This window comes from Protopterus annectens, chromosome 3.part0, assembly GCF_019279795.1.
Source record: "Protopterus annectens isolate FY-2018-M chromosome 3.part0, PAN1.0, whole genome shotgun sequence".
In the NCBI taxonomy this organism is placed as follows: domain Eukaryota; kingdom Metazoa; phylum Chordata; order Ceratodontiformes; family Protopteridae; genus Protopterus; species Protopterus annectens.
In genome coordinates this window covers 127059737-127087611 of record NC_056731.1, presented here as the reverse complement: position 1 = coordinate 127087611, position 27875 = coordinate 127059737, and the positions used below count along the sequence as shown (strand labels likewise).

General features: G+C 38.8%; 1 protein-coding gene across 1 annotated transcript in view; it reads left to right on the top strand.

The window, feature by feature from the left end:
- The window catches only part of LOC122796782 (macrophage mannose receptor 1-like), a 2734532-nt gene that overhangs the window by 119446 nt on the left and 2587211 nt on the right, over nt 1–27875 (top strand). The window contains 1 exon segment of the mRNA XM_044065509.1: nt 20668–20841. Within this exon segment, the coding sequence (XP_043921444.1) occupies nt 20668–20841 (174 nt within the window).

Here is a 27875-nt window from a genome sequence, read left to right as displayed (position 1 = left end):
TCATCACATATTGATAAAGAATAGTTCTGTAAAATCTTACCATAACCATAGAAGTCCTTCTCTTCCATGCTGCAGTATTCTGCAGTCTTGGGTTTCCTCCCCCTGCTACTCAAATGTCTGGCCAGCACCCAAAAGCCCACAGTCACTGCACTGCCAGGTGCATGGGACGTCCGAAGTGACCAGAGGCACATGGGCCACAAAAGGGACACCTGCATGCACCAGACCTCAGAACTGAGCACCCCAGTTGGACCCCAGTCCCAGGCCAAACTGTGCAAGTTCAATGCCATCCAAGAAGGGAAAAGTATGTGAACAGGTGGGGAAGGAGGGAGGGAAGGAATACTGCAACACAGAAGAGTTCATCTACAGTTATGGTAAAATTTTACACAACTATTCTATGCCCTTCTGTTCCCATGTTGCAGTATTCTGTACTCTTGGATGACTGCCAAACCTCACTGTGAGGTAGAGGGTGGTGGCTTGGAAGAATGCTCCAAAATTCCATGGAGGATAGCCCTGGCACTTTATTAAAATGTAATTAGTTTCACCAGGCAGTCGGCTATTTTCAGGGGAGACCCAAGGTAGGGTTCATACTCAATTAGTAATTGTGCCAGGACATTTGATAAATAAATCTACTTTCTTCACTAAGTGCCTTGAGATCTTTTATATTCATCTGAGACACTACCAATTCAGGCAAATTGGCCTCAGTATAATGTATCATCTAAAGGACGGCATACTCAGGAGTGCAGCACCTCCTTATGCTGCAGTACTGTGTCAATACTGGAAAATGAGCAACTACTCAGTATTATTGTTGCTTACAAGGTATTTTTGTAAATCCATAAGCCATAGGAATGTGGTGCAGCAGTGACAGAGATGTACACATATTTCTATACATACTTAACCACTGCAGAGTGCCTCTGTTGTTAATTAAACCCACTTGGTCACTGCAACTGCAGCTGCAGATACTCCCAATGATGTATTCTGCTCAGTTAGCTGCAGGATATGATTGAGGTCAAAATAACTTACTGGTTATATGAAATGTAAAGTGTTTCTTTGAATACATCCCATATGAATGACACTCCTTAGAAATATACTTTAGAGTAAGAGTTGTCCTTGACCTATGTACAATATTGTAGTTATAGATCTAAAATCTCAGCCCTTTCATAATGGTTAACTTTGCTATATTCTGTTTTTCTAATATATTTTGCCTATACCATCCTCTCAGGTCACTGCATACTGCTTGTCTCACAAATCACAAACAGTGCTGCCAGCTAGATTTAAATAAATGTAACCATACATTACTGTGGAATCTATGAGGCTGATTTAGTCACAAAAAAAATTGGAAAAATAGAAAGGAAGTTACAAAACACTACTTTCCTTCCAGCTGAAAGGAAAACCATTCTGGAAAATATACTTAAACATCTGTCCAAAAGTACATTGCAGCTTGAAGTTATACAATGTCTCTAGTGAGAATAATGGAAAACACACTTTATTAAAACACTGAGGAAGCTTGTACTTTACCGTGACTACTATTTGTTTGAGTGAAGCAAAATTGAAATACATTGCCACAGGTGTTATTTTCTTCCACACTGAGATGATTGAGCAAGGTGTACTTAGTTAACAATGTGACTATATTTGCTGAGCAGGGGTAGGATTTGTCTGTGGCTGAAAGTAAGTTTTCCCTTGTCATATGCTTATTTTAAACAGTCATTAATCTGTCTTTGCAAGACTAGTGTGAAGTAAGCTGCAATTCTTTACTGTGCTTCCTGTGCATTTGTATGAAACAACCTTGAAGTACATAATTGTGGCCATTATTTTTCACAGTAAGACATATGAGATGCACACAGCCACCAGTGGAGCTATAATTGCTGGGTTTAAAGGCTGTACATAGAAGAATGTGGTAAAGATTGTTATTGTCATCAAGTTAAACAAATGGTCTGGCTTTGCAGGACTAATGTACATTTGTTTGAAACAATTTGTAATCCTTTGCTGTGGACAATTTATTTATTTATTTTATATTTGTTGACCGAGTTTGTTCGACTGGGCTACAAATGCCCATTTTCAGCGGAGGCCCTAGGAGAAAAGCTCCAACAGAAAATAGAAATGTTATATATTAAATACATATAGAAATATATTCATCAGTACCACAGATTACTGCATTACGGTGCCAGACATTACATTCATCAGTACCACACATTTTTGCATTACAATTGGCCATTTTTATTACAATCAGAGATTTGAGATGTACACAGGTAAAGTAGCTGTAATTCATGCGCATGAAAATTGATGGATTCTAGCAGTCTGTGTGGTCTTTTATTGTTGAAATATCCTGAAATTAGTAATTTTGTTACCATTGGTTAATTAAGTCTGTTTCACATGTTGATACATTTTGATGAAAATTACTAACCTTGCCATCATGATCAAGTTAAACAGTTCTTCTGGCTTTGAATGACCAGTATGCATTTCTATAAAGCAATTTGTAATCCCTTGCTGTGGCTATTGTTTATCACAGTCAGACAGGTGAGATGTACACTATCAAAATAACTGTAATTGAGGAGTATGGACATTGGTGGATTATAATGATAGCAGTTTGAGTGGTATTTTATGGTTGAAATGCTCTGAAATGGGTAATTTTGTTATTATTGGTTAGTAAATTTGGTTTTGTGTCCTGCTAAAAGAATATAATCAAGACTGCAAATTTAGAACACTTTTGCTTTGCTAAACAATACATTACTTATTAAACAATGAATATAATATAAAACAGTATAACAAGCAAGCATACATTTAAAACAATCAGGAAGGTGAATCAAAAAGACATGTGCAATTATGTTTGTTCCTTTAAGTGTGTTTGTGGGGAGGCCAGTTTTTTGAAAATTTCTTAGGTCCCAACATACACTTAATCCATCACTTGCTAACATGTTGGGATATGTGACACAGACATTGTAGGTATTTTTCAGATACATATGGAAGAAGAGGGACACATTAAGTTTGATAAGTTGGAGATGCATGCTTCCATTTTTCTTACATTTGTTGGGGAGATCCTGCTGTTTATGGGACACAAGACTATCCTATCCAGGATATCATATTGTGATGGAGGATATGGGTAATGTGATTATGAATACTGATGATTATAGGGTACTCAAGTTATAACGTTACAAAAGCTTTTGACTCTGCCAGCTATTCCAGTCTGTGGACACTATAAATGGCTTATGGGCATGTTTCACATTTTCAGACTTTCTGCTGTACTGTTTATGAAAAACTAGGTTGTTCCCCATTGTTAAAAGATACGTTGTTCTTGGTGTACTGATGTACTGAGGAATTAAGCAGAGTTGCCCATAATTTTTTTTGTTTGTTTTGAATGCTGTTTTATGGTTTGTCCTTCAGCATTTCTAAAGAAGAAAGGTAGTATATTTTTGCACTGTTTCCATCACTATGTCTTTTACTTATGCAGATGATGTCTTGCTAGTTCAAACAAACATTCTGTGGATGTAGGAAACAATCCAGATTTTTTGTCTGCTTTGCAAGAGGTTAGTTCATGTTTAACAAAGCCAAATGCAAGGGCTTTGCCATGAGAACATCACTGAAGTGTTTACATTTACTAAGTGAGATATTCCTATGTTAGTAATTACGTTTTACAAAAGAGCTATATGAACAACAATGGAAAATGAAGTTACATCAGTGGTGGTGACTGGTTACTTCTTGAAAGTCTGCTTCCTTGTCCTTCAGAAAGAAAAAAAGTTTATTTGATTCATACTATTGTTTTGAATATCTTCACCTTCTTAGTCTGCGCTGTTGTGACATACTAACTTTAACATTTTAGAGGTGTTCCTACCTTACACCGATTAAGTGTGTTTCTGTATAACTCCTATGATAAGTGAGGTCTTCATTTGTTAGACCAATTTGTTTATTTTACATATCTGTATCTTGTTTGTGTATTTGCAGTTGTCTCATCCGAACCTGATTCCTTATTGAACATCTTCATCTTCTGCACATCAAATATGCCACTTTGTAGGAAGGGGTTTCCACAGGAAAACTAAGAAAATATCAATTATTTGTTAGCCTTTGATTATCATGTTAGAACTAAAGACTGAAAACTCTAGTTCCCTTCTCAAACATGTTCTAAAGAGCAGTAGCATGATTTCATCATGCATACAGTTTTTTCTCCTTAACCAAGAGGACTCTTTGTCCCCTTTATTACTATGCATTTTGCATGCAAGATAACAATATTTTACAGAAATGTTGACATGGCTAGATTTCCTTTGATATCACTCTGTGAAAAAGCTTCCTGTGAATGATTGTATGGAAATAAATGTACACAGGAACATTTATGTTCTTAGCTGGGTTATGGATTTCCTGAGTCAGCTTCCCATTTTCTTTTCCTGTAGAAGGATTATAGGATTTTATAGTACAGTCAAACAAACTTTTCTACATTTATCATGTATTGATATTTCTTTACCAGCCATGTTTGCATGGACATTATGAGACCCTAACTTGGGAACATACTGATAGTTTTGACAAAATTGTATTTAGGTGTTTGTGGTATATTTCAAAGTGTTCACCAGTGCTATGAAATAAAGAACAGAATGCTTTAAGCATTCTTAGAAAATTGAACATCTGGCTGCAATACAGGGTGTGGGTTTAACATGTTGTCTGAAGTTAATTTTCTGTTGGTTCAGTGACTATAGTTAGTTATCAGTTTTTCTGTATATGCTTTTCTTTTTTTCTTAATTTTTTTCTTCTAAGTCCTTTGTTCCTCACTTTGTCTTACTTGCTTTTATGATTATTTTTAGCTTTGATGCACCTTAACTCATTTTGATAAGTACTGTGTGATCTTTTACATCCCCCTAAGTGCCATCAACGCAGGCAGATGGGGGTTCTGTTTAACATGTCATCCAAAAAACAGCCAACTAAGGAGTACAGTGCCCATCTTCTGGTACACTGAATTGTCAGTATTAAAATATAAATGCAAATACCTCATGTGTGAATAGAACCCACACTCTTCTGATTATCCAGTACCAAAGGTAAATGTGCTACTTGTTGAGCTACTGACACTGCACAAATACATAAATGCAAGGGCAGAGGTCAATGGAAATGTAAAACTTGAAAATATAGCTTTAGTATAAGTTCTATTTTGTATTGGATTTCCAGTAGGTATATTTCTCACTACAGAATCATTTTGGTTAAGTAATATTTCAATAAACTGATCAACATAAATAACGTGACAGTGGATCCATTCCTTATTACCTCATAATACAAGAAAAAAGGTCAGATTTACACCATGCCACTCTACAGCATGCAATCCACCCATCATGTTATATTTATGTCATTAATTAATTGTTTGTAAGTATTAAGATTTTTAAGAATTTAACCAGTTATCAAAACATTAATAGAGGTGATCAGATAAAACAAAATAAATCAATGTAATAAAGTATTACTAAAAATATATCCTTAAGCAGGATTAAAAAGCAAGCAAACTCTTCTAAAAAGATGGCATCTCAGGGACATCATAAAAGTATCCTCCAAAAACACACCCCAGAATCAGGGAAGATAGCTTATTCCAGTGGACTAGAATCTGCTTGAATTTTTCAGCTGGGTCCTCTGAAGAGTGAGACGTGGCCACAGCTTTACAGAGTAAGGTGGTAGCTCTTGAATGGCAATACAAGCTCCTTCAAGCAACAATAGATGACCTGGGAAATCTGTTAAGACATCATAATATTCACATTATAGGAGTGCTGGAAAGTATACCCAAGAAGGAGTTTAGGGGCTAGATGAGCAATAATAACTTCAAAAAAAGCACAAAAACTGATAGGGCAAAGAAGAGCCATAAAGACGACAGAATGAACTATTGAGGATAAGAAAGAAAATATGTATTGTTACTATTATGCAAAAAGACCAGAATTTCCAGATACAAGATATACAAAAAGATTAAGAGAGAAATTAGAGGAAATAAAAATACTTCCACAAGAAAAACTGTCAGAAGCTTCAAATAAAAATTTGTGTTCTTTAATACAACAGATTTTTGAAAACCATTATATAGACCAAGAAACTTTGATCTGTTTAGTAAAAGAAGCATCTGAGGAAGTGTAAAAAAAAACAACAAAACCTAGAGATTTTTGAAAAGTATAAAAAAGAAATATGGACATAGGAAAGAAAGAGAGATTTGATATGGTACAATAGTTATGCAAAGTTGAAAGCCAAATTAATCTATACAAAAAAGGCAGCTCCAAAAATATTTGAAGAGAAATATAGGCAAAAGCATCCAGATTTGGAAATTTTTGCAATAAAGATAATAATATCACAAAGAGGGAATGTAGAAAAGAAGATTAGTAGAGTAGAAATTAAAAAAAAAAATAGAAGCTGAAGTTATGGAGTGCCTGCGAAGTGAAGGATTTGTTGTAGAAGGTCTAACACAGGTTACAGCACAGCATGATGGAACGAGTCCCCAAAGCAAGGAGAAGCAGAAGGATTGGAGACATCTGAAGAAGAAATATGTACATGGGAAAGAAAAAGCAATTTAATATGGCATAATATTTATGCAAAGGAGAAAGCAAAACTAATCATTACAAGAAGAACAGCACCAAAAATATTTGAAGAAAAATACAGGCAAAGGAATCCAGATGTGGGAAACTTTACAATACAAAAAAAAAAAAATAATAAGAAGACAAAGAGGAAAAGTAGAAAAGAAGATTAGTAATGGAGAAGTTAAAGAAATAGAAACTGAGGTTATGGAGTACCTGCAAAGTGAAGGATTCAGTGAAGAAAATCTAACTCAGAAAGCACCACAGCAGGATAGAGCAACAGACATCCAAATTAAGGAGAAATCAGTGGAATTGGAAGCAACCAGTCAGTTGTCATATGAAGATATTTTAGAAACTTCAACAGCAAACCAGTATAAGTGTTCACTTGATGCTGGACAGCAAGGGAAGGAACAGGAAACTGCGGCAACTCTGGAACAGTCAGTGTTGAGGAGTGGCAGGCCAGTGAGTCCCCATATGACAGAGCAATGGATAACACAGGATGAAATTGAAGAGAATGTGCCACAGTAAGATGCTATAGAACTTTCTATAGAATGGCCACAGAAAATGGAGAACAAAAAATGTACTCTCTTTTTAGAAGAAAATGAGCTAAGAGAAGAGTTGTTTGATTTAATAGAGATAGATAGATATATTAAGATCAATGAAAGAAATTGAGTGAAGAAGGTCAATAAAACCCAAAAAGTCAGACATTTGATAAAACAAATGAACACAGTAATTAGGACTGTCCATGGAGATCCATGTGATATAACAGAAGTAAAAAGGATATATTACTCTGCAGCTAAATTAAGAACAGATAACATTCTACCACATGAACACAGAGTAGTAAAGTAAAGGAAGGGGAGAAATTGAATACCATAATGGAAGTATCGACTAGAGAAAACTATGAAGCAGTTAAGACAAGAAGTGTCACTTTTAGAGGAGTATAGAACAGGGAACGGAGCAACAAAAATACTCAGAAAGATAGATGTGATAAAAGCAATGCACAATATTATAAATGATCAGGATCTACCATGCACTATCACAAATAATAAACTAAAACTATCAGTGCAGGCAGAAAGACTTATGTAGAGCACCCACAGGTGTAGCTGAAGTAGATATGGGTTCCTTCCTACCTGACTCTGGTAACACACCCGTTAGGCCCAACGCACCAAGGTGGCAAAAATAACTGATTTTTTTTCTAGGTGATGCATCTAGTTTAAAAGGCAATAGCACATCCACAAACAAATTATTTCAACAGTGCACCAGTTAGCAATAAGACAAGGTGAGATATCCATGCAATGAAACCATACATCCACCCTCTTCCCCAGAACTCAACAGAAAAGGTCTTGACATTCAAACATGCACAAAGAAGGCAATATCACTGAACAGTAAAGCGTTATAATGCAGCAATACAAACACAGGAGAAAAATGCAATGTCATTAGGCAATAAAAGAGTTATACTACAGCAATACAGATATGAGAAAATGCAATGTCACTGAGCAGCAAAATTGTTGAAGGCGACAGTACTAACATGAGCAAAATGCAATGTCATTGAACAATGAAGATTTATAATGCAACAATACAAATATGAGAAAATGCAATGTCATTGAGCAGTACTAACAACTCAACCCCCTGATCAATTCTAAAAAGACCAACTATGAAACACTCTATTCTACCCTGTTCACTGGCCAGTGACTACTTACAGTCTTGCTGTCAGCATGACGGGGTCCAAATTGTAGCTCATATGGATCTCAGTTACATGTAATCCACAAAACATTTGGGGGGAATCCACAATCTTATAAAAATATAAAATCATGGTCAAAGCCTCTCACCACTCCATCCAGAATATCCTAGTGACCAGGCACCATCGTACCTCTGATGAGAAAAGTAGAAAAATCACCTGCCAGAACTCTGGTAATCATCTAGGGTTTCTCTGTACTATGCCAAAAGGAACTCCATTCTTGCTGAATCATATGCAGGTGTGGAACTACTAGTTTTGGACTTATCCTTATTCCACAAAATACCATCATCCATGATTTCAGCAAAAGACAGACACAATCTGCCACTTCACTTCCCTGTCCCCAAACCACTAGAAAGAAAATCCAGTCATGCTGCAAGGCCCTTTTTCCCTTCAGCTCCCTGTTTCAGTCTTCCCCCCATCAGTTACTGTTCCAGTCTCCTCTTTCACTTTTAAAATTGTCTTTTATATTCCCGAAAAGAGTTCCACCTTGTGGTGTAATGAAAAACTACAGAATATTACTTCTACAATGAAATACAGTGGGAGCTACACTCACCCCCAACTTGAAAATCTTTGGTCCCCCCAAGTCAAAGGTAGATTAGCAGTAAAATATTTACAAGCACTAATGCACCATCAATTGAACAATATTTTTGCATTCAAAAGGTACATTCCACCAAGGGTAATCAGCCTTATCCATAACTTGAGAAGGGGTGTCACCACTGGAGTAGGAAGCATAGGGATCATGGGCGCAGACTCTATGATGAGCTGTGGTCACAGGTTCCTGTGTACTATGTCCCAAACTGTTTATGCCAGAACTCTGGTAATCATCTAGTTTCTCTGTACTATGCCAAAAGGAACTCCATTCTTGCTGAATCATATGCAGGTGTGGAACTACTAGTTTTGGACTTATCCTTATTCCACAAAATACCATCATCCATGATTTCAGCAAAAGACAGACACAATCTGCCACTTCACTTCCCTGTCCCCAAACCACTAGAAAGAAAATCCAGTCATGCTGCAAGGCCCTTTTTCCCTTCAGCTCCCTGTTTCAGTCTTCCCCCCATCAGTTACTGTTCCAGTCTCCTCTTTCACTTTTAAAATTGTCTTTTATATTCCCGAAAAGAGTTCCACCTTGTGGTGTAATGAAAAACTACAGAATATTACTTCTACAATGAAATACAGTGGGAGCTACACTCACCCCAACTTGAAAATCTTTGGTCCCCCCAAGTCAAAGGTAGATTAGCAGTAAAATATTTACAAGCACTAATGCACCATCAATTGAACAATATTTTTGCATTCAAAAGGTACATTCCACCAAGGGTAATCAGCCTTATCCATAACTTGAGAAGGGGTGTCACCACTGGAGTAGGAAGCATAGGGATCATGGGCGCAGACTCTATGATGAGCTGTGGTCACAGGTTCCTGTGTACTATGTCCCAAACTGTTTATATATATATATATATATATATATATATATATATATATATATATATATATATATATATATATATATATGTATAGTCTCTGTGGGGGTCGAATCAGTCTCTGCAGTTTTGGTTTGAAGAGACAGGTAAGGAATTTTGCTCGGAAGGTTTGTCATCCACATCACATTCAATGTCCACTTCTTCAGTAGGCATATTGTCTACTTCTAAGATCTCCTGTTGTATAACTTCACTTTCATTTTCCATAACGGCATGACTGTCCTCAGCACTATTTGTTGAAGTTTGCATAGCAGGGCCACCATCAGTATCAGGTTCTGTAAGAGGCACAGAAACATTACTTAGTCTATTGTTAGGTCTGGGCCACTCAAAATGACAAGGAATGAATTCCGATGCATTTACATTGAGATTACAGCCCATGGAGTCTTGAACATCCTCATAAAAAAACTCACTGAAACCTCAGTCATCATCACTGTCCTCCTCTCCTTCAGCAGGAGGGAGCATAGGTTCTTGTACATTGGAGGGGATAGTTCCTCTCCACCTTAGCCTTCTGGATCGCCTTGAGTTAGGCTTCCGCTGAGCCATTTTGGGTTCCGGATTCATGAGTCTCACTGATTTTGCCAAAGGCATTAAGTTTTTATGGTGCCAGGTTTTAATGGGTCCTTTTTTCCCCTCAGGGCAAACTTGGTAGACAGGGATATTAAGTAACTGAGAGAAAATTATGTAAATCTCAGATCCCCAGAGGTCAGCTAGTTTATGCTTTCCTTGTAGTCCCAAATTTCTGAAAAGAACTCTGTCCCCTGGGTGCAAGTCATGCATCTTTACTTTTTTGTCATAGTGAGCCTTATTTCGCTGATATCTTTGTCCTGTTGATTTTTCAGCAAGCTCATAAGCTTGTCTGAGGTTCTTCTTGAGTCTCTCCACATAACTGCCATGAGATTGCACTGGTGTATCATCAGCTGTGACTCCAAAGGTGACATCAACAGGAAGACGAGCTTCTCTTCCAAACATTAGGAAGTAAGGTAAGAATCCTGTAGCATCATTTTTAGTACTGTTGTAAGCATGCACCACTGTAGCTACATGTCTACTCCACTGACTCTTCTTCTCAGCAGATAGAGTCCCCAACATGTCTAGTAAAGTTCTGTTGAAATGCTCAGGCTGAGGATCCCCTTGAGGATGATAAGGAGTGGTGTGGCTTTTTTTGGACTCCCAACAGAGTGAGTAGTTCCTGGACAAGCTTGCTCTCAAAATCACATCCTTGATCAGAGTGTATCCTTTTTGGCAGGCCATAGTGTACAAAGAACTTCTCAACTAGTAGTTTCACCACTGTAATAGCTTTCTGATCGCAAGTTGGAAATGCTTGAGCATGTCTGGTATAGTGGTCTGTCACCACCAGCACATTACTGATCCCACCTTCATCCAGTTCAATGCACAGAAAATCTATACAGACCAGTTCCATTGGCCCACTACTTTCCATTTGACCCAATGAGGCAGCTCTGTTTGGCAGAGTCTTTTCTCTGAATGCAACAAAGACATGTACGACAATAATCCTCAACATTTTGCTTCATGCATGGCCAGTAGAACCTGTCTTGTACCAGACCCATAGTTCTGTCATAACCAAGATGACCATGTTCATCCTGCAATGACCAGAGTACTACTTCTCTATACTTCTAGGGAAGCAAAAAGTGCCATTTTTCACTGCCGTGTGCACTTGGAGATCTCCTATACACTAGCGCATTCTGTATCTGGAGTCTGTCCCATTCTTTGGCCAAAAGTCTTGCCAGAGGATGAATATCCATGTGAAGCATATTAACTTGTCTCTTTTCTAAAGCAACTACCACCAGCTGACCTAAGGGGTCTTCTCTTTGATCTTTCCTGAGGTCACTGTTACTCAAAGCTGTTAGCGATGAAGCTTGTAAGGTGACCAGATTACAATAAACTTGGGGTATGCTTGCTGCAGACAGACCCAGCTTCTGGGGTAACATTCAGTGTGTTGATAGCAGGTTGCAATCTGACACATAGCTCTCACCCCTGGCACTAGAATTTCCACCCACTAATCGTTGGGGTGTAAATCTCCCCGAGGTCTTCTGGACAGACCATCAGCATCTCCATTTTCATGTCCTGGGTGATATTTCAAACTGAAATTATAGTTGCATAGAGCTGCCATCTATCTCTGTCCAGTAGCATCTAGCTTTGCAGTAGTCTGGATGTATGTCAAAGGATTGTTGTCAGTCTGCACTTCAAATTCAGCCCCATAGAGATAGTCATGCAGCTTGTCCACTACCGCCCACTTTAAGGCAAGGAATTCAAACTTGTATGCAGGGTAGTTTCTTTATGTGGGGGATAAACTCTGACTGATAAAAGCCACAGATCTCAGCTTCTTGTCATACTCCTGGTAAAGGACTCCTCCTAAGCCATCCCTGCTAGCATCCACATGTAAAGTGAATGGTTTTGTAGAGTCAGCATATGCCAGCACATGGACATGTGTGAGGCAATACTTAAGCTGTTCAAATTACTCTTCGCACTCAGGAGCCCAATGAATCTCGATGAGTTCTTTAGAACCTCTCAGTCCCTTAGGTTTTTTCACAAGGATATCTTCATATGTTTCATCTGCTTTCTCATCATTTCAGAGCAAATGGTTGAGGGGTCTTGCTATCTTTGAAAACTCTTCCACAAACCTTCTATCGTAACTGCAGAACCCCAGGAAAGATCACAGCTCTGTGATAGTTTTGGGTCTGGGTCAAGATGTCGCCACTTCAACTTTGCTGGGAACTGTGGATATTCCATTTGCAGACACTACATGTCCCACATATGACACTGAAGGGTGGAAGAATTTGCATTTATCTAATGACAACTTCAGGCCTTCCTTCTCAATCCTGTCCAATACCTTCATCAGTCTTTCTTCGTGCTCCTCTAGGGGCCTCCCAAAAACAATGATGTCATCCAGGTAGACTAAGACTTTCAGGAGATGCATGTCTCCAACTGTTCTTTCCATGATTCTCTGGAAAGTTGCCGGTGCATTTGATAAACCTTGAGGTAGGTGATCAAACTCAAAAAATCCCAAAGGGGTGATGAAGGCAGTCTTCTTTTTATCTTCTGGGTGTATAGGGATTTGATAGTATCCACTCCTTAAGTCTAGCACACTGAACCACTTACTGCCCACCTGGCAATATAGCGAATCTTCAATCCGGGGGGTTGTGTACTGGTCTGGAATGGTTTGCTGATTTAGAGTACGATAGTCAACACACATGCAAATTGAGCCATTCTTTTTCCTAACAATGACAATGGGAGAGGCATATGGACTTCTTAATTCTCGAATTATCCCTGTGGCTTTTAGTTCTTCCAAATGTTTTCTTAAGTCCTCCAGGTCTCCTGGAGATACTCTTCTGGAACATTCCCTGAAAGGCCAGTCCTCTTTTACTCTTATTCAGTGTTCTGTACTTTCTGCACAGCCCACATCTAGTTCACTAGTAGAAAAACATTTTTTTCTTTTTCATTAATAGCTCTTTGACTCTGGTTAGCCATGCAGGGTGCAAGAGAACAACTCCTATATCAATATCTTCCAGCTTCAGCTTGTTGGCCCTGCTCTCCTTCCTTGTCAGCACAGAAGCAGATAAGGGAGTGGCAGCATAAATATTTCCCAAATGCACTTGTGAATGCAGGACAATGGGAGTACATCCTTTATTCTTTTAACCCCACAGGCAAAGGGTAATAAGGATGCTTTAACTTGCAGGCCAAACTTATGGGACTAGTTCCAGCCCTGGTGGCAAGTCACTTTCTGGATCCATTTCCATCATGAGATGAGAGGAAACTGTTTGTCCACACATCCCCACTTTGGCTCTCAAGCAGGTGACCTGACCAGGATGAATTATATGTTTTTTCCCAGACAGTGTCCATACATGACCAATTTCATCTTTCTTACTATCCTTCTCCCTTTGAAGGGCACAGAAAACTGGTCTCAGGAGAGGATGTAATGTTGGGTGTTCCTGGGTCAACTAAGGCATTAGTATTCTTCTGATGAGGTCAGTATTTGTCCCCACTAAAATAGATGCTGAATCCTTTCCTTTTGGCCTGGGGTACACAACAGCGAGTGTTTCAAAAACTTCTGTTGACCCAACAACTAAATTCTAACTTGAGTGAGACATAACCATCATAACGGAACTTCATGTCACTTAGCCCCCATATCTCCAAATCTTCTAATTTTTCAAGTGGCAAATGCTTTAAGTATTTTTGGTAGAAGTCTCTGTGCAGAATGGTGATTTGTGCACCAGTATCCAACAGTGCTTTACTATACACTCCTACTATTTTTACTGACACGACAGGGGACGGTCCCTGTAGGCCATCGGGTAGTTTCTATTTCCGGTGCTGTTCAGCTGTACAGCAGTCAGCATGTGGTTGAGGTACCACCGGTTGACCTCACATTTTAACTGATAAAACTCTTGCTTAGTAATGCTTTGCAGTCTCAGAAGCTGAGATGTTGGCTGAGATGGCTTTCCAATTCAGTTGTTCACCTCAGATGAGTTAGAAGTGTGCATAGTAAGTAGTTTCTCTCCCCTATTACAAGGGTTTGTGTGGAAAGGAGATCCAGTATGCTATCTCTTGATGTTAGATTTTATGGAGCTCTTTGTAACTGGGCACTCAGCTGGCTCCTTCACTGAGGCCCTTTGAAGTTTCCCTGCATTGCACTAGCCAGTAATAGTTTGTTCACTTTTTTCAAGTTCTCTGCATTAGGACACTGTCACTTTATATTCCCTGCATCCCCACAGCAAAAACAAAACCCAGTAGGAACTCTGAACATTGGCTGATTTATCTTTTCCCTGAGTCCTTTTGTGGAGCTTCTAGCTGATGTATTTCTCCCTTCAGCTAAATTTACCACGGCTTTCTGCAATTCTGCAACTGTCTTGGTGACTTGAGCTATGGCGTCAGTCAGGGAAGACACCTGCATCTGCAATTGTGACACCTCTAAATTTTGGACACTCTGGGCCACAACTCCTGTATGAGTAGTGAGCATGGCTATAGGCTCCTGCTGGTGTTCACTCACTGTTTTAGTTGCTGTTGAACACTGAGATTTGGCTTCTAACAGGGCTTCCTCTTCCCTCACCTCTTTAACCAACTGTGAATAAGTTAGAGTCTCTTCCCTATTTCTCATCCTCATTTTCCACACAATGGGGTCCATAGCTTGAGCTCATTGTAAAATTTGTCTGATCCATACTTGGTCAGCTATTTTCAGATCCACCCCCTTCTTTAGGATGACCTGGTGGAGCATTTTATCTAATCTCTTAATGTAATCAGATAGTTTCTTACCAACTTCTTGGTATGTATGTTCAAACTGATACAGTAGGTTAGCAGCCTTCTCAGTCCTTCCAAACACATCCTGCAGTTCTCCTAAATAGTCCTTGGCAGTGCAATCATGCTTACCCATCCTTAGGTTGGTATCCGCAGCTAATCCCTTTAGACTTTCAGCAATCTGCTGCTTCTTCTGAGATTCTGGGATATCCCACTCCTCTAAGACTTGTGAAGCCTGATTCATCCAGGATTCAAAATATTCCTCTCCCTGAGGTATGTGTTGTTTGCCAGAAAAGAAATGCAATTTACGGTAGCCAAACCCAGTGGATGGCTGTGTAGGCTTTAAGCATCTTTCTGCAATACTTCCAAAAGCATTCAAAACTTCACACCCTATAGTATTTACAAGCAGTGAAGCTGCAGCTCCTGGTATAAGGTTCTGACCTACTTGGATAGCCACTACAGGTATTTTCTCTGTTGCTGAGGTAGTGCACTTCTCAGGGATTACCACACAGATTGCACTCTCACCTGAAATTTGTACACTCGAAGGTATGTGTTCATACACTAAAGGACTTTTCCATTCTAATAAGGCAAATGTGCTTTGCTCAGTAGGGTCCATAATGCTGTCTAATAAAAATCCATGCCCTACAACTAGTAAGGATCCTGTGACTTGATGTATTTGCATATAAGTCCATGTGACCCCTGGCAACACCAGAAGTAAGCAGTGCTCTAAGTATTGTGCTGTTTGCACCACTTAGTGGCTACTTCTGGGTTCATGTTTCTGCTAGATTTGCTTTCAACACATATAGGGGAATAGGGTGGAGTCCAAGGCAGGGCAGGCAATCCTGGACAAGCCCCCAAATGTAGCACACCCACAGGTGTAGCTGAAGTAGATATGGGTTCCTTCCTACCTGACTCTGGTGACACCCCTATTAAGCCCAATGCACCAAAGTGGCAATAATGACTGATTTTTTCTAGGTGATACATCTAGTTTAAAAGGCAATAGCACATCTACAAACAAATTATTTCAACAGTACACCAGTTAGCAATAAGGCAAAGTGAGATATACATGCAATGAAACCATACATCCACCCTCTTCCCCAAAACTTAACAGAAAAGGTCTTGACATTCAAACATGCCCAAATAAGGCAATTTCACTGAGCAGTAAAGCGTTATAATGCAGCAATACAAACACAGGAGAAAAATGCAATTTCATTAGGCAATAAAAGAGTTATAATACAGCAATACAGATATGAGAAAATGCAATGTCATTGAGCAGCAAAATTCTTGAAGACAACAGTACTAACATGAGCAAAATGCAATGTCATTGAACAATGAAGATTTATAATACAACAATACAAATATAAGAAAATGCAATGCCAAGATATCTGCAGGATGGTAGTTCCGTACCCCTGTTGTCTCAAGACAACCTACTGTTGGCATTTTGTCTTCCCACTTACTGGCTCCCTCACCTTTGGTCCCCGACCTTGCCTCAGTGGACACCTGTATGCCACATGTCCCCACTGGTTGCATTCAAAACATTTAACCCTAGCTCCTGGATGTGTACCTGGACTAGTGGCTTCCCCTGCTACTGGCAGATCCTGTTGAGGCAGTCTGTGCTGCCCACCATGGGTTCCTTTAGACCCATGAGCAGTACTGGGGGTCCCCTTCCTGTGCAGGGCTGCTCTGCTGGCCAGGTATAGATCTCCTTTCTCCCCCAACTCATCTGAAGTAGCACATTGTCTATCAGCTAACCAGATCCTCATGTCCTCAGGCAAAGTGCTAATGGCTTGTTCCCTCATCAAAAGGTCAGCCAGCCCTTCAAAAATGGTGACCTGACATCTGCTCACCCAGCTATGAAAATAAGTGCTCAGTTCAGCAACATATTCACATACATTTTCATCTGCTTTGCATCTATGCTCACAAAATGTTTTCCTATACATTTCAGGTGTTAGCTTAAAACATTGTAAGAGACTTTTTTTTGCAGCAGTATAATCAAAACAGACAGAGTCAGGCATTTGTGATATACAAGTTACAGCTTTCCCATGGAGTAAGGGGGTCAGGAACCATACCCAGAGCCTTTGGTCAACACTATACTGTTTGCATACCCTTTCAAACATGTGACTGAAACTATCAAAATTATCCCCCTCTTTAAATTGTGGAAGAAATTTACTGACCTGTTGTGCTTCTGGGGTCCAGTTACTCCCTTCCCCATTACCTCTAGGACTCTGGCGAAGAGTCAGCATTTCCCTCTCATGCTTCCTCTGATGCTCCTTTTCTTCAACGTCTATCTCCAAACGCCTGGCTTCCAACTCAAGTCACTTTAGCTCCAGCTGGATTTTTAACTCAACTGCAGAAAGGTTGAGCTGTCCATTCTCCGAGGATATTGTATCTCCACTGCCAGTTTGATTGTCCTCCTGGATGCTGTTTTCTGATGCAGACGTAACCCAGGCTGCAATCAGGTTTGCCTTAGTCAGGTTTCCATGCACCAGTCCCCTAGGCTGGCACATCTCTACCAGATGGCTCCTTGTCAGCTTTCCATACTCCTGTGCTAACATGCTGCCTGCTCACCCTGACTAACTAAGCTAACCAAAGAAATAAAACAATTGTGATCTGAACTCTGAGTATACACTACGTAACTGATTTAGAGTACAAAGCCCTTCCAGAGATCACTGTACATAAGCTACAGGATTCACTCTACCTACACCACTACAAACCAATTAGTATGAGAAGTAGATCCCACTGTTGCCAAACACTTGTGAAGATATCTTATACCAACCACTGCCACCACTTGTGATGACCGTGCCCTGGCCCAGCAATCAAGGAGCCTCAATCCTCACCACTAACACCAGGGAGGTCACCTCATAGAAGAGGAAAGGATAACAAATACTCACAGTAAAGTACAATTTCCCTTAAGTGCACACAGAGATCACAGTCAGTCTGGGGCTGGTTGCTTCTTTGCTCTCCCAGTCCCTAATATGCCTCCCCACTGGCACAGCTATAGGGTCCATATCTCAGCCTAGCTGGCAAGCTAACCTCCAGGACCCTCTCTGTCCCACCAGTGCTTTGTGTCTCTGCCCAGGTAGCTGACACATACCCACACTTTGAGATAAGTATTTATACAACTTCACAGACACTCCTGGGAAAGGCTGACACAGATTCTCTAGCTGTGACCTTTTACCCAGAATATACGGTAGTAATTTCTACCACCACCAGCTAACAATTATCAGCTACCCAAAGGCCCTTGAAAGGGTGTCCAATTATTACTGTGCAATATTATTATCCAATTGGTAATGTGACTATTCAGTCTAAAGCTTATTAGAGTGGCTTATTACAATCAACTCTATAAATATGCAATGTACTCTAGAGCCTACTATCTCCACACAAACCAGCCACAGGTAAAGATTTTAAAATATTTAATAATAAATAATTAAAACACAAGACAATACTACTATACCACAGAGATATATAAGAGTTCAGAGATCACACAGAAACTTAAAATAATACAGTAGGACAGGTCTGAGGTAAAAGAAAAACACTTAATCTAACTTTCTAATCTTTAGCTATTCTTAAGAAAAAACACAGTGGTATAATTCTACTTACAGACATAAAGAGCATAAGCAGTGCTGGGGTTGATGGTCCAAGACAAAATGATTTTTGTCTCTCTCTCAACAATAGTTTTTAAACTCACTAACAAACAACTCTGCTAAGGCCCTCCCAAATTACATAATTTTGACACTTAGGTTTTCCCAGTATTCACATTACATCATTTTGGCACTTAGTCTGGAGCTCTCAGGCAAACAAACTACATTATTTAGCAAGCTTAACACCTGCTCAGGAAACTACAACAATAAAAGAAACATCACATGTACATTCTAACAATTATTCCTTAAGTTAAGACAATATAAAGAATCTGTTCAGCTAGCCACTTCAGTACCACCATTTAGATAACTGTAACTTCAAAGAACATTTGAAATGCTTTGCTTGATTTTCCTTACAGCAGATGGCAATGTTGCAACAATCCTGAAGTTCACATTTTACAGTGTTTTCTTTCATTTAAAAACACAAACCTGTATTTTACATTTATTTATACAAATGATAGAATTATGTATCAAATTCCATTTGACTAGGCTGGCAGCCTTCGCCCATCTTTCCTCAAACTTCACAGCTTATTTTATGTTTTTTTTCCCCCCAGGGGTGACATTGTACACCATTAGGCAAAGCAGCTGCAATGACAGCCTCCTGTAGATGCACATTTACAAGGGCTGCAGCACCATCAAGCGTATTTATGCAATATATCAATTTGAACATGGGCATATGGCTGAGTTCACTTCCAGGGTTAGAGCAGCATCCCTGCATGACATTTAGACATTTTTGAATAACTCCACCACCTTGTTTTGCTTCATTATTATATGCAATGCAACATTTTACAGGCCGACTACATTTTTTGGGCTAGCTAAGTTATGTAACTGGGTTTTCTGAATCGTACTTACCCTGCAAGTTGATGCACATCACCACAAATTCATTAAATGTGATCTGGCAAAGTTTTTCTGAATCTGGCTCTGTGTGTTTATTAAATGGGAAGTTGTTATTCATAATAAACCCAATGACACTGTATGATATAAGGTAATCCTAATAACCACAGGAAATCAGTGCAGATAACGTTTGCGTGTTAAAAACAAATATTAGCAAAGAAGGTAAAGCTTTATCTGGTGTCCCATCAGTCTACTAATAACCTTTCACTGAAATAATAAATAAATAAATAGACATGCTGCATACCAGGGATGCACTTAAAACTAGACCATGAAAATGAGTTTACATTCTGCTTAAAAATACAGATATTAAAATAAGTATGGAATGAGTGTGGTAGAATGCATGCTGTAATGCTACATAAATCATCCAAGCACTTTCATGTATGGTACATCATTTTGTCATTCTGCTTGTTATAGACAAGAACAATTTAGGGTTCAGGCGTCTTGGTACCGAGATATTTCACACCAATACATTTGGATGGGGAACATGGATGAAGTGAAATTTAGCTACAGAGACATATAGCTGTCTCAGATTCACTCCAGGCACACAGAAGCATGCAGAAACATGCCCATAGCATCAACAACCACATGTACTGGGAAAGGGGAAATTATGTTCATTGTGCTTTGTGTATAGTACATACTTATGTAATGACAACATGCAGAAGTGTACAGCAATGGTCTCTAGACCCTGTGAAGAAGGTAACAATCCACACTCACCAGTAATAAAAGCACTGACCATTGTACACTATGTTTTCTCTGACACTTCCATGCCCATTGGTCATTCTGCTGATGATGATAATTGCCATTCTCTCTCTTGTCTCTAGGTTCCCAGGGGGCCACGGACATTATTTCCTGCTGTACATTTGGTTATTGAAGTTGTGGGTTGGGTACAATGTTTTTATCTATGCCCATAGTGAATTTGTACCAGCCATATGTTTCTGTAGTTGAATTTCACTTCGGCTATATGCCCTCAAGCAAATGAAATATCTGGCAGACTAGCAGCCTGAATCCATAGAAATCCTATTTTTATATAAGAAAAACATTTAATTTTTTTTAGAACTGGTGATAAAACCAACACAAAGTGTACTTGAAAAACTGCAGCTAAGAACCAGTTATGACAAAATATATTCAATAACCATAATGTATATACATTTTTTTCTTCCCAGCTATGTTCACCTTGAAAGGAAACTCAAATGGACAGCCCTGTGCATTTCCTTTTATATTTCAAAACAAGTGGTATGCAGACTGCACAACAGATGGGAGACATGATGACATCAGCTGGTGTGCAACAACAGAAAATTATGACAAAGATGGGAAATTTGGATTTTGTCCTGTAAAGTGTAAGTTTCAGGATACATGATTGTGGCTCAAGCAAACTATGTATACAATTTAATATATGTCAATAAAATAATCTTGGTTATACTAAATGTAAAGATATACAAACTACTGCAAACTCTTCTGATGTTCATCACTTTTATCTCCTCTTACCCTAGCCATTTCTGAGGACTTTGTCATGAACCGTATTCAACAGCAAACTACTAAGAAAGTAATCTTGTGAATTTATAATAGAAATGCATAGTACTGATAAAGAAAGGTGTAGTATTATTATTATTCATAACCAATTACAAAGTATCCTGTTTTCATCCTTTTACAGCTCCTCTACCTAAGCACAACGTGTTTATTTTACTGCTTTATGAAGTTGATTTATTTCATTTTTGCTGCCCCTCACAATCTTTTTCATAGTATATGTTATCATAATAATTTCATTTTAAAACATTTTAAAATTATTTTACTTTTTGTGCCGCCTTCTCTACTGCATTCTGAATGCCTTCTCCTCCTTCTCAGTGCATAGCTGTTTATATCATGTTGCTCTCATTACTGCTCTTTTAATCAGAAGAGATGTGTAAATTGCCCTTTGTCTGTAATTATTGGCCATACAGCATACTTTGCCTTTGTTTTTTATACTGACATCTTCAGCAGACTTGCATCTCACAAGAGCAGTACATGCAACAAGCATCTGCCTTTTGCCATTCTTGTGTTTAGCTTCGTTAAGCTCGTATATTAATTAATAAGTCTATGAAATATTAAGCAGCAACTGTAACACCAATGAATTTATGGTTATGGTTGCTTGTACATTAGGACACCAAATAGTCTCCATGCTTTATATTTTATTAAAATAAAATAGAAATTTCCATATTAAACGCTTTCATCCTGTTAAATAGGACTTCATCAGAATATAATTTCCACACCCATTCACACTTTCTTTTATATGCGCAAAAAACCTGTCCCATCCAGTCATTAACTAACATTCATTAAAGAGCATCTGAAAATACTTAAAGTGACATTTTACATCCCCACATGCAGTTATAAGCACTAACCCTCCACTAACATTCATAAAAGAACAAAAATCAATGTTTAAAAAGGCCAGTCTATTACGTTTCCAATATAACAGCAATAAAAGTTATGGATCACAATAATTTTTTGAAATTTCATACTATGCTGAAACTTTGTAAAACAACATTAAATTAATTCATCAGCTTTAAAACTTAAGGCTGAATACTGATATGCTCGTTTAACCCTGGGTTGTATGATGCTTGTAATTTAATCTACCATCTTTGTAAAATTACATTAAATTAATTCATCAGCTTTAAAACTTAACCAAGGCTGAATACTGATATGCTTGTTTAACCACTTCATTTCTTTAACATCTAAAAGTGTCTTCATATCTCACCTCTAGGGTTGACTTTAATAATATCCAATATTGCAAACTTAAAACTGGGTACTTGGGGGCAATTTCTAGTATGCTTATACAATAAATTTGTTTCATTTTTCTTTCTAATATCATATACATGCTCGTAGATCCTTCTACGAAAAAATCTCTCAGTTTTTCTCACATAATATCCTGAGCACCCATTTGTGCTTATGTGAGGATCAACCCTAGGGGGGAGATATGGAGACACTTTTAGATGTTAAAGAAATTAAGTGGCAGATGAAATTACAAGCATCATACCCCCCCCCCCAAGGTTAAACAAGCATATCAGTATTCAGCCTAGGTTAAGTTTTAAAGCTGATGAATTAATTTAATGTTGTTTTACAAAGTTTTCAGTATTGTATGAAATTTCAAAAAAATGATTGTGATCCATAACTTTTGTTGCTGTTATAATGGAAACTTAATGGACTGGCCTTTTTCAACATTTGTTTTTTTTTTTCTTTTATGAATGTTAATGGAGGGTTAGTGCTTATAACTGCATATGTGGATGTGAAAGGTCACTTTAAATATTGGCGAATGCTCTTTAATGAATGTTAGTAAATGATTGGATGGGACAAGTTTTTCGCACATATAAAAGAAAGTGTGAATGGGTGTAGAAATTATATTCTGATGAAGCCCTATTTAACAGGATGAAAGTACTTAATATGGAAATTTTTATGTTATTTTAATAAAATATGAAATGTGGAGACTATTTGGTGTCCTAGTGTTTGAGCGCCCATAGCCATAAATTCGATAGTATATTAGTTACCATATTTTTCCAGATATTTCTCAGCTTCTTGTCATATTGTTTATTTTGAGCTTATTTAGTCATACCCTTCACTTGCAGCATATTGTAAAACGGTCTGTTAGTTAGTGCAGAGGATTTAGGAGATGATCTGTTAATAAGGCCCCATGGCAAGAGTGTAGGTAGACATAAATACAGTAATAAATCAAAACAAATTTCAGCTATATAATGTTATATTTATTTAATTACATTTGATCAAGCATGACCAATTGCAGGCCTGGTTCAGGTCATAATGAACATTACAACAGAGTATAATTACTACAGCACAAACAGAAAATACAAAACAAGTCCAAGATAACCAGTGGTACAGTAATGCATTCTAGTAAACAATACATACATTCAGTATGACAGCAATGCATTTTATCAAATGAGAAGCAAGCTGGACAGGTCATTGAAAGAGAACAACAAGTAGATCAATATCAAGAAAATATAGGAAGGCTCTACAAAGGCCAGCCAAGATGGAAGCCTAAGACCAAAGCTCTGGACAGGGCTTGCAGAAGTTTGGATAAAAATGGTTTCCTATGGTGAAAAAAAAACAATCCAGAAAAAAAGATGAGTGAGCAAGATCAACAGGAGGAACAGTTGGTTGCTTTCAATGCTGAAATGAGAAAAAATTATGTATTTTGTTTAAAAATGACCAATTGTTACTGATTATTACTGATTACAACCCTTTACTAATGGATTTACTGCACATTAGCAAGTCAAATGGCATCAGAAATATTCAGTCTAGAGATCTAAACTGCTTTTGCAAAATTAACAGAACAGTTTGGAGGGACATGTATATCCTGCAGAGTATAACACCACCCTGGAACATACTCCACATAAAGCAAAGTTCATCCCGGTCCGTATTAAAGTCAAACTTAGATCTATGAATGGGAAAGATAAAATTTACCCCAGGACTACCCCTGTACTACTAAAGGACAGAGGCAATTCCTAAATGCTTTATCCTATGTATGAGTCCCCTCAAATTATCTATGGTATGATCTCACTTATTCTCATTAAGGAAATATATAATTATTAATCATGGAATGGGTAATGCCAATCTATAACCAAATGGGAGAGGTTATTTCAAACACAACAAGGGAAATTGGCTAGGCTTAAAATGACTCACAAGGGCAGTTCACCTAGTACTTACCTATGAAACTTTAAAAAGGTAATCATAGCAGACCAGGATGTGAACTCCTTGAAACAAACAATATGACAACATACAAAAAGGAAAGGCTTCATTGAAAGCTACAACATCTGGTGGAAGATAAAGCAGCAATTACAGATGAGCTTTAGGAACATATTTACAGAATACATGAACTAACAGACATCATAAAATGTCAGGATGAAAAGATGGATGATCTGGAAATTTGCTCAAAAAGGACTCTCATCTAGATAATTGGAATACAAGAGAGATTAAACAACAATGAACTGGAACACTTTGCAATGCACCTCAACTATTACATGAGAGGTTCATGATACCAAGAAACTAAGATACATTAATAATGAGGATATAGAGAGTGGGATGGTGGCAAGCAGCAGAAGTCAGACCACAATGTATTGTCATGTTTCCATTCCTTTGCTGTAAAAATGAAATAACAAGTCAAACAAAAGACTTAAAGTTATCCCATTTGTAGAGATATTCATAAGGCTGGTCAAGGGTAACTCAAAAACACTCTACAGGAGGATAAAGCCTATGCTGGAAGCATTAAATAAACTTAGACTGAATGGAACATCTGCATGGCTGAAATACCCTGCAATTCTGGAAGTACAGCAGGAAGGGGAATGGCTCAGGATACACAATATGGAGAATATCTTCTTCTTCTTTCGGCTGCTCCCATTGGGGGTTGCCACAGCAGATCAACTGCTTCCATTTCTTCCTGTCCTCTGCATCTTGCTCTGTCACACCAACCACCTGCATGTCTTCTCTCACCACATCCATAAACCTTATCTTAAGCCTCCCTCTTTTCCTGTTACCTGGCAGCTTCATCCTTAGCATCTTTTTCCCAATATACTCTGCATCCCTCCTCAGCACATGTCCAAACCAATGTAATCTTGCCTTTCTGGCTTTGTCTCCAAACCTTCCAACCTGGGCTGACCCTCTATTATACTTATTCCTAATCCTGTCCATCCTCGTCACACCAATGCAAATCTTAACATCTTCAACTCTGCCACGTCAAGCTCTGACCCCTGCCTTTTTGACAATGCCACAGTCTCCAAACCATATAACATAGCTGGTCTCACTACCCTCTTGTAGACCTTCCCTTTCACTCTTACTGGTACTCTTCTGTCACAAATCACTCCTGACACTCTTCTCCACCCACTTCATCCTGCCTGTACTCTCTTCTTCACCTCTCTTCCACACTCACCATTACTCTGAACTGTTGATCCCAAGTACTTAAACTCATCCCCCTTCACCACCTCTACTCCCTGCATCCTCACCATGCCTCTATCCTCCCTCTCATTCACACACATATATTCTGTCTTAGTCCTGCTGACCTTCATTCCTCTTCTCTCTAGAGCATATCTCCACCTCTCCAGGGTCTCCTCCACCTGTTCCCTACTCTCACTACAGATCACAATGTCATCTGCAAACATCATAGTCCACGGGGACTCCTGTCTGATCTCGTCTGTCAACCTGTCCATCACCATTGCAAATAAGAAAGGTCTCAGAGCTGATCCTTGATGTAATCCCACCTCCACCTTAAATGCATCTGTCACTCCCACCACAGACCTCACCGCTGTCACACTACCCTCGTACATGTCCTCCAAAAGTTTAAACAATGATATCACAAATGGCTAAACATCGCCGGCAGTAAAACTTGGACTGAGACAGCAATCTTACACATAGGCAATACATCTGGAGGATGTGCAGCATCAGATTTTGAAACACCCACAGGGAAGAAGTTAAGAACAGGAAGTGCAGATGGGCCAGTCCCAGTAAAACAGATAAGCAGGGGATAAACAAGTGACAAAGACAAACACAAGGAGTGAGAAAAGGAAAAAAGATGATAGAGGAGAAACAAGTAAAAAAGCAAGAAGCTTCTCCTAAGTAAGATTTAATCACCAAATCAGAAAAAGAAGCAGAAACAGAGACAGACAAGGAAGAGCTTTGAGTAGATAAGAAGACAGTCCCCGGGATTTACAAAGGTTCTGTGCAAGAATAAGTTGTTCTTGCATGGAACCGACTGTGTCCATGTAGAGCAGCAGCCTGCCTTGCATATTCATGAAGGCACGCTGCTGTACTCTTAAACGGACATAGTCTATGTGTACAAGTGCAGAAGGTGTGTCTGAAAGCAGTGGTCTCACAGTACACATGCCATCTGCACTCGAAAATTGCTGAACGGCAATGTAAAATGAATGAAAGCCTCCATGGACACTTTAGTGTCTGTGGAGAAAATAATAGACAGCCTACCTCAGAAAAACACACATATATGGTAGAATGTATACATTCTGCCATATATGTGTGCACCATACATATTCTGCCATATATGTGTAAACCATACATATATGGCAGAATGTGCACATTTTGCCATATATATGTACACCATACACCAGAAAAGAAGTGCAGTCCGGTAAAACGGCAGTGTGACACACTGCATACCCCTTGCAAAATATATGCTAATGCAAAGTCTGTCATTCTGTCAATGTTCTAAGTTTCTAACAGCAATATTTAAAATATATTCCTTTTTTTTCCTGTGTGCAATAAAGTTTATGCGTAGCTATGCGGGTTTGTTTGTCGTGCAGCAATGTATAACAAAGTTTAAACATCAAAAGAAGTTAAATAGAAATATACCTAATGCAAGCAATGAAGCTGGAATAGTGTAGTGGTTAGAGCATTCTTCTAGCATGATATCAGTCATGGATTAAGCCCCACAAGAGTCCAAACATTTTAATGTGAAACACAACTAAAATGTATTTTTCATAAATAGGTAGTAAATATTATTGTGTATATGTTAACTAGGGTAGTGTAGCAGCCCTAAATATGAGGAGTCAGTGAAATTTAAAGTTTAAGCAAGATTTAGCATTGCTAAGCAGATTTGTTCACTGGTAAGCAGGGCTTAGCATCTGCCCCTTTAAGCAATGGTTATCTTTACAAAGCTGGTTTGCCCGGTGCTTAGCTTAGCTCAGCAGTTTCAGAACTATCCAATCATAGTAAAGGGCAGGAAATTATCCCTATTTAAACCTCAAAGGTGGGAATACAGCTCATAACCAGTTGTAGCTCCCCACTGTAGGCACTAGGTGTGCGCTTTTGGGCACAGCACTGGGGCATTCAGGAGTCCAGGGTCATGGTTGGACTCCTCATTAAAGACCATGAAGGGCGACTGCTGCAGGACCAGTACCAGTGCTCCCAATACAAAGTGGAGGCCTCTGACCATCTTGCCTGAGATCTCACCAATGCCTCTGGCATCCCCCGGACTGGTGAGCAGGTATGGCACCAATTTGCCAACTTGAAGCGGAGAAAGAGGAACCTTTTGGACCAGTGGGATCAAGATGCCTGGGCAGGGAATGCTCCAACCATGTGTAAGTATTAGTGAAAATAAGTGTTCTCCAAAGTCCAGCCTGTGTATGTGATGGATAGGTATGCATAAATGTTTTTTCTTATCTCCTGTACAGCTGCAGATAAGAGAGCTGTGAATTTGGAAGCCCACTCTAGTAGGCGGCTAAGGCTGCATTGTGAGGCTCGTGAGTAACAATCTAGCTGTTATTATGTAGGACAAATAAATAAAAGTAGTAGAATGTCACCTTGCAGTATTTAAAAATGGGTCGGTTTTTAATGACTGAAGAAGCCAGTAGGAGAGTAATAGTAACATACAGATTATATATCAATAAAA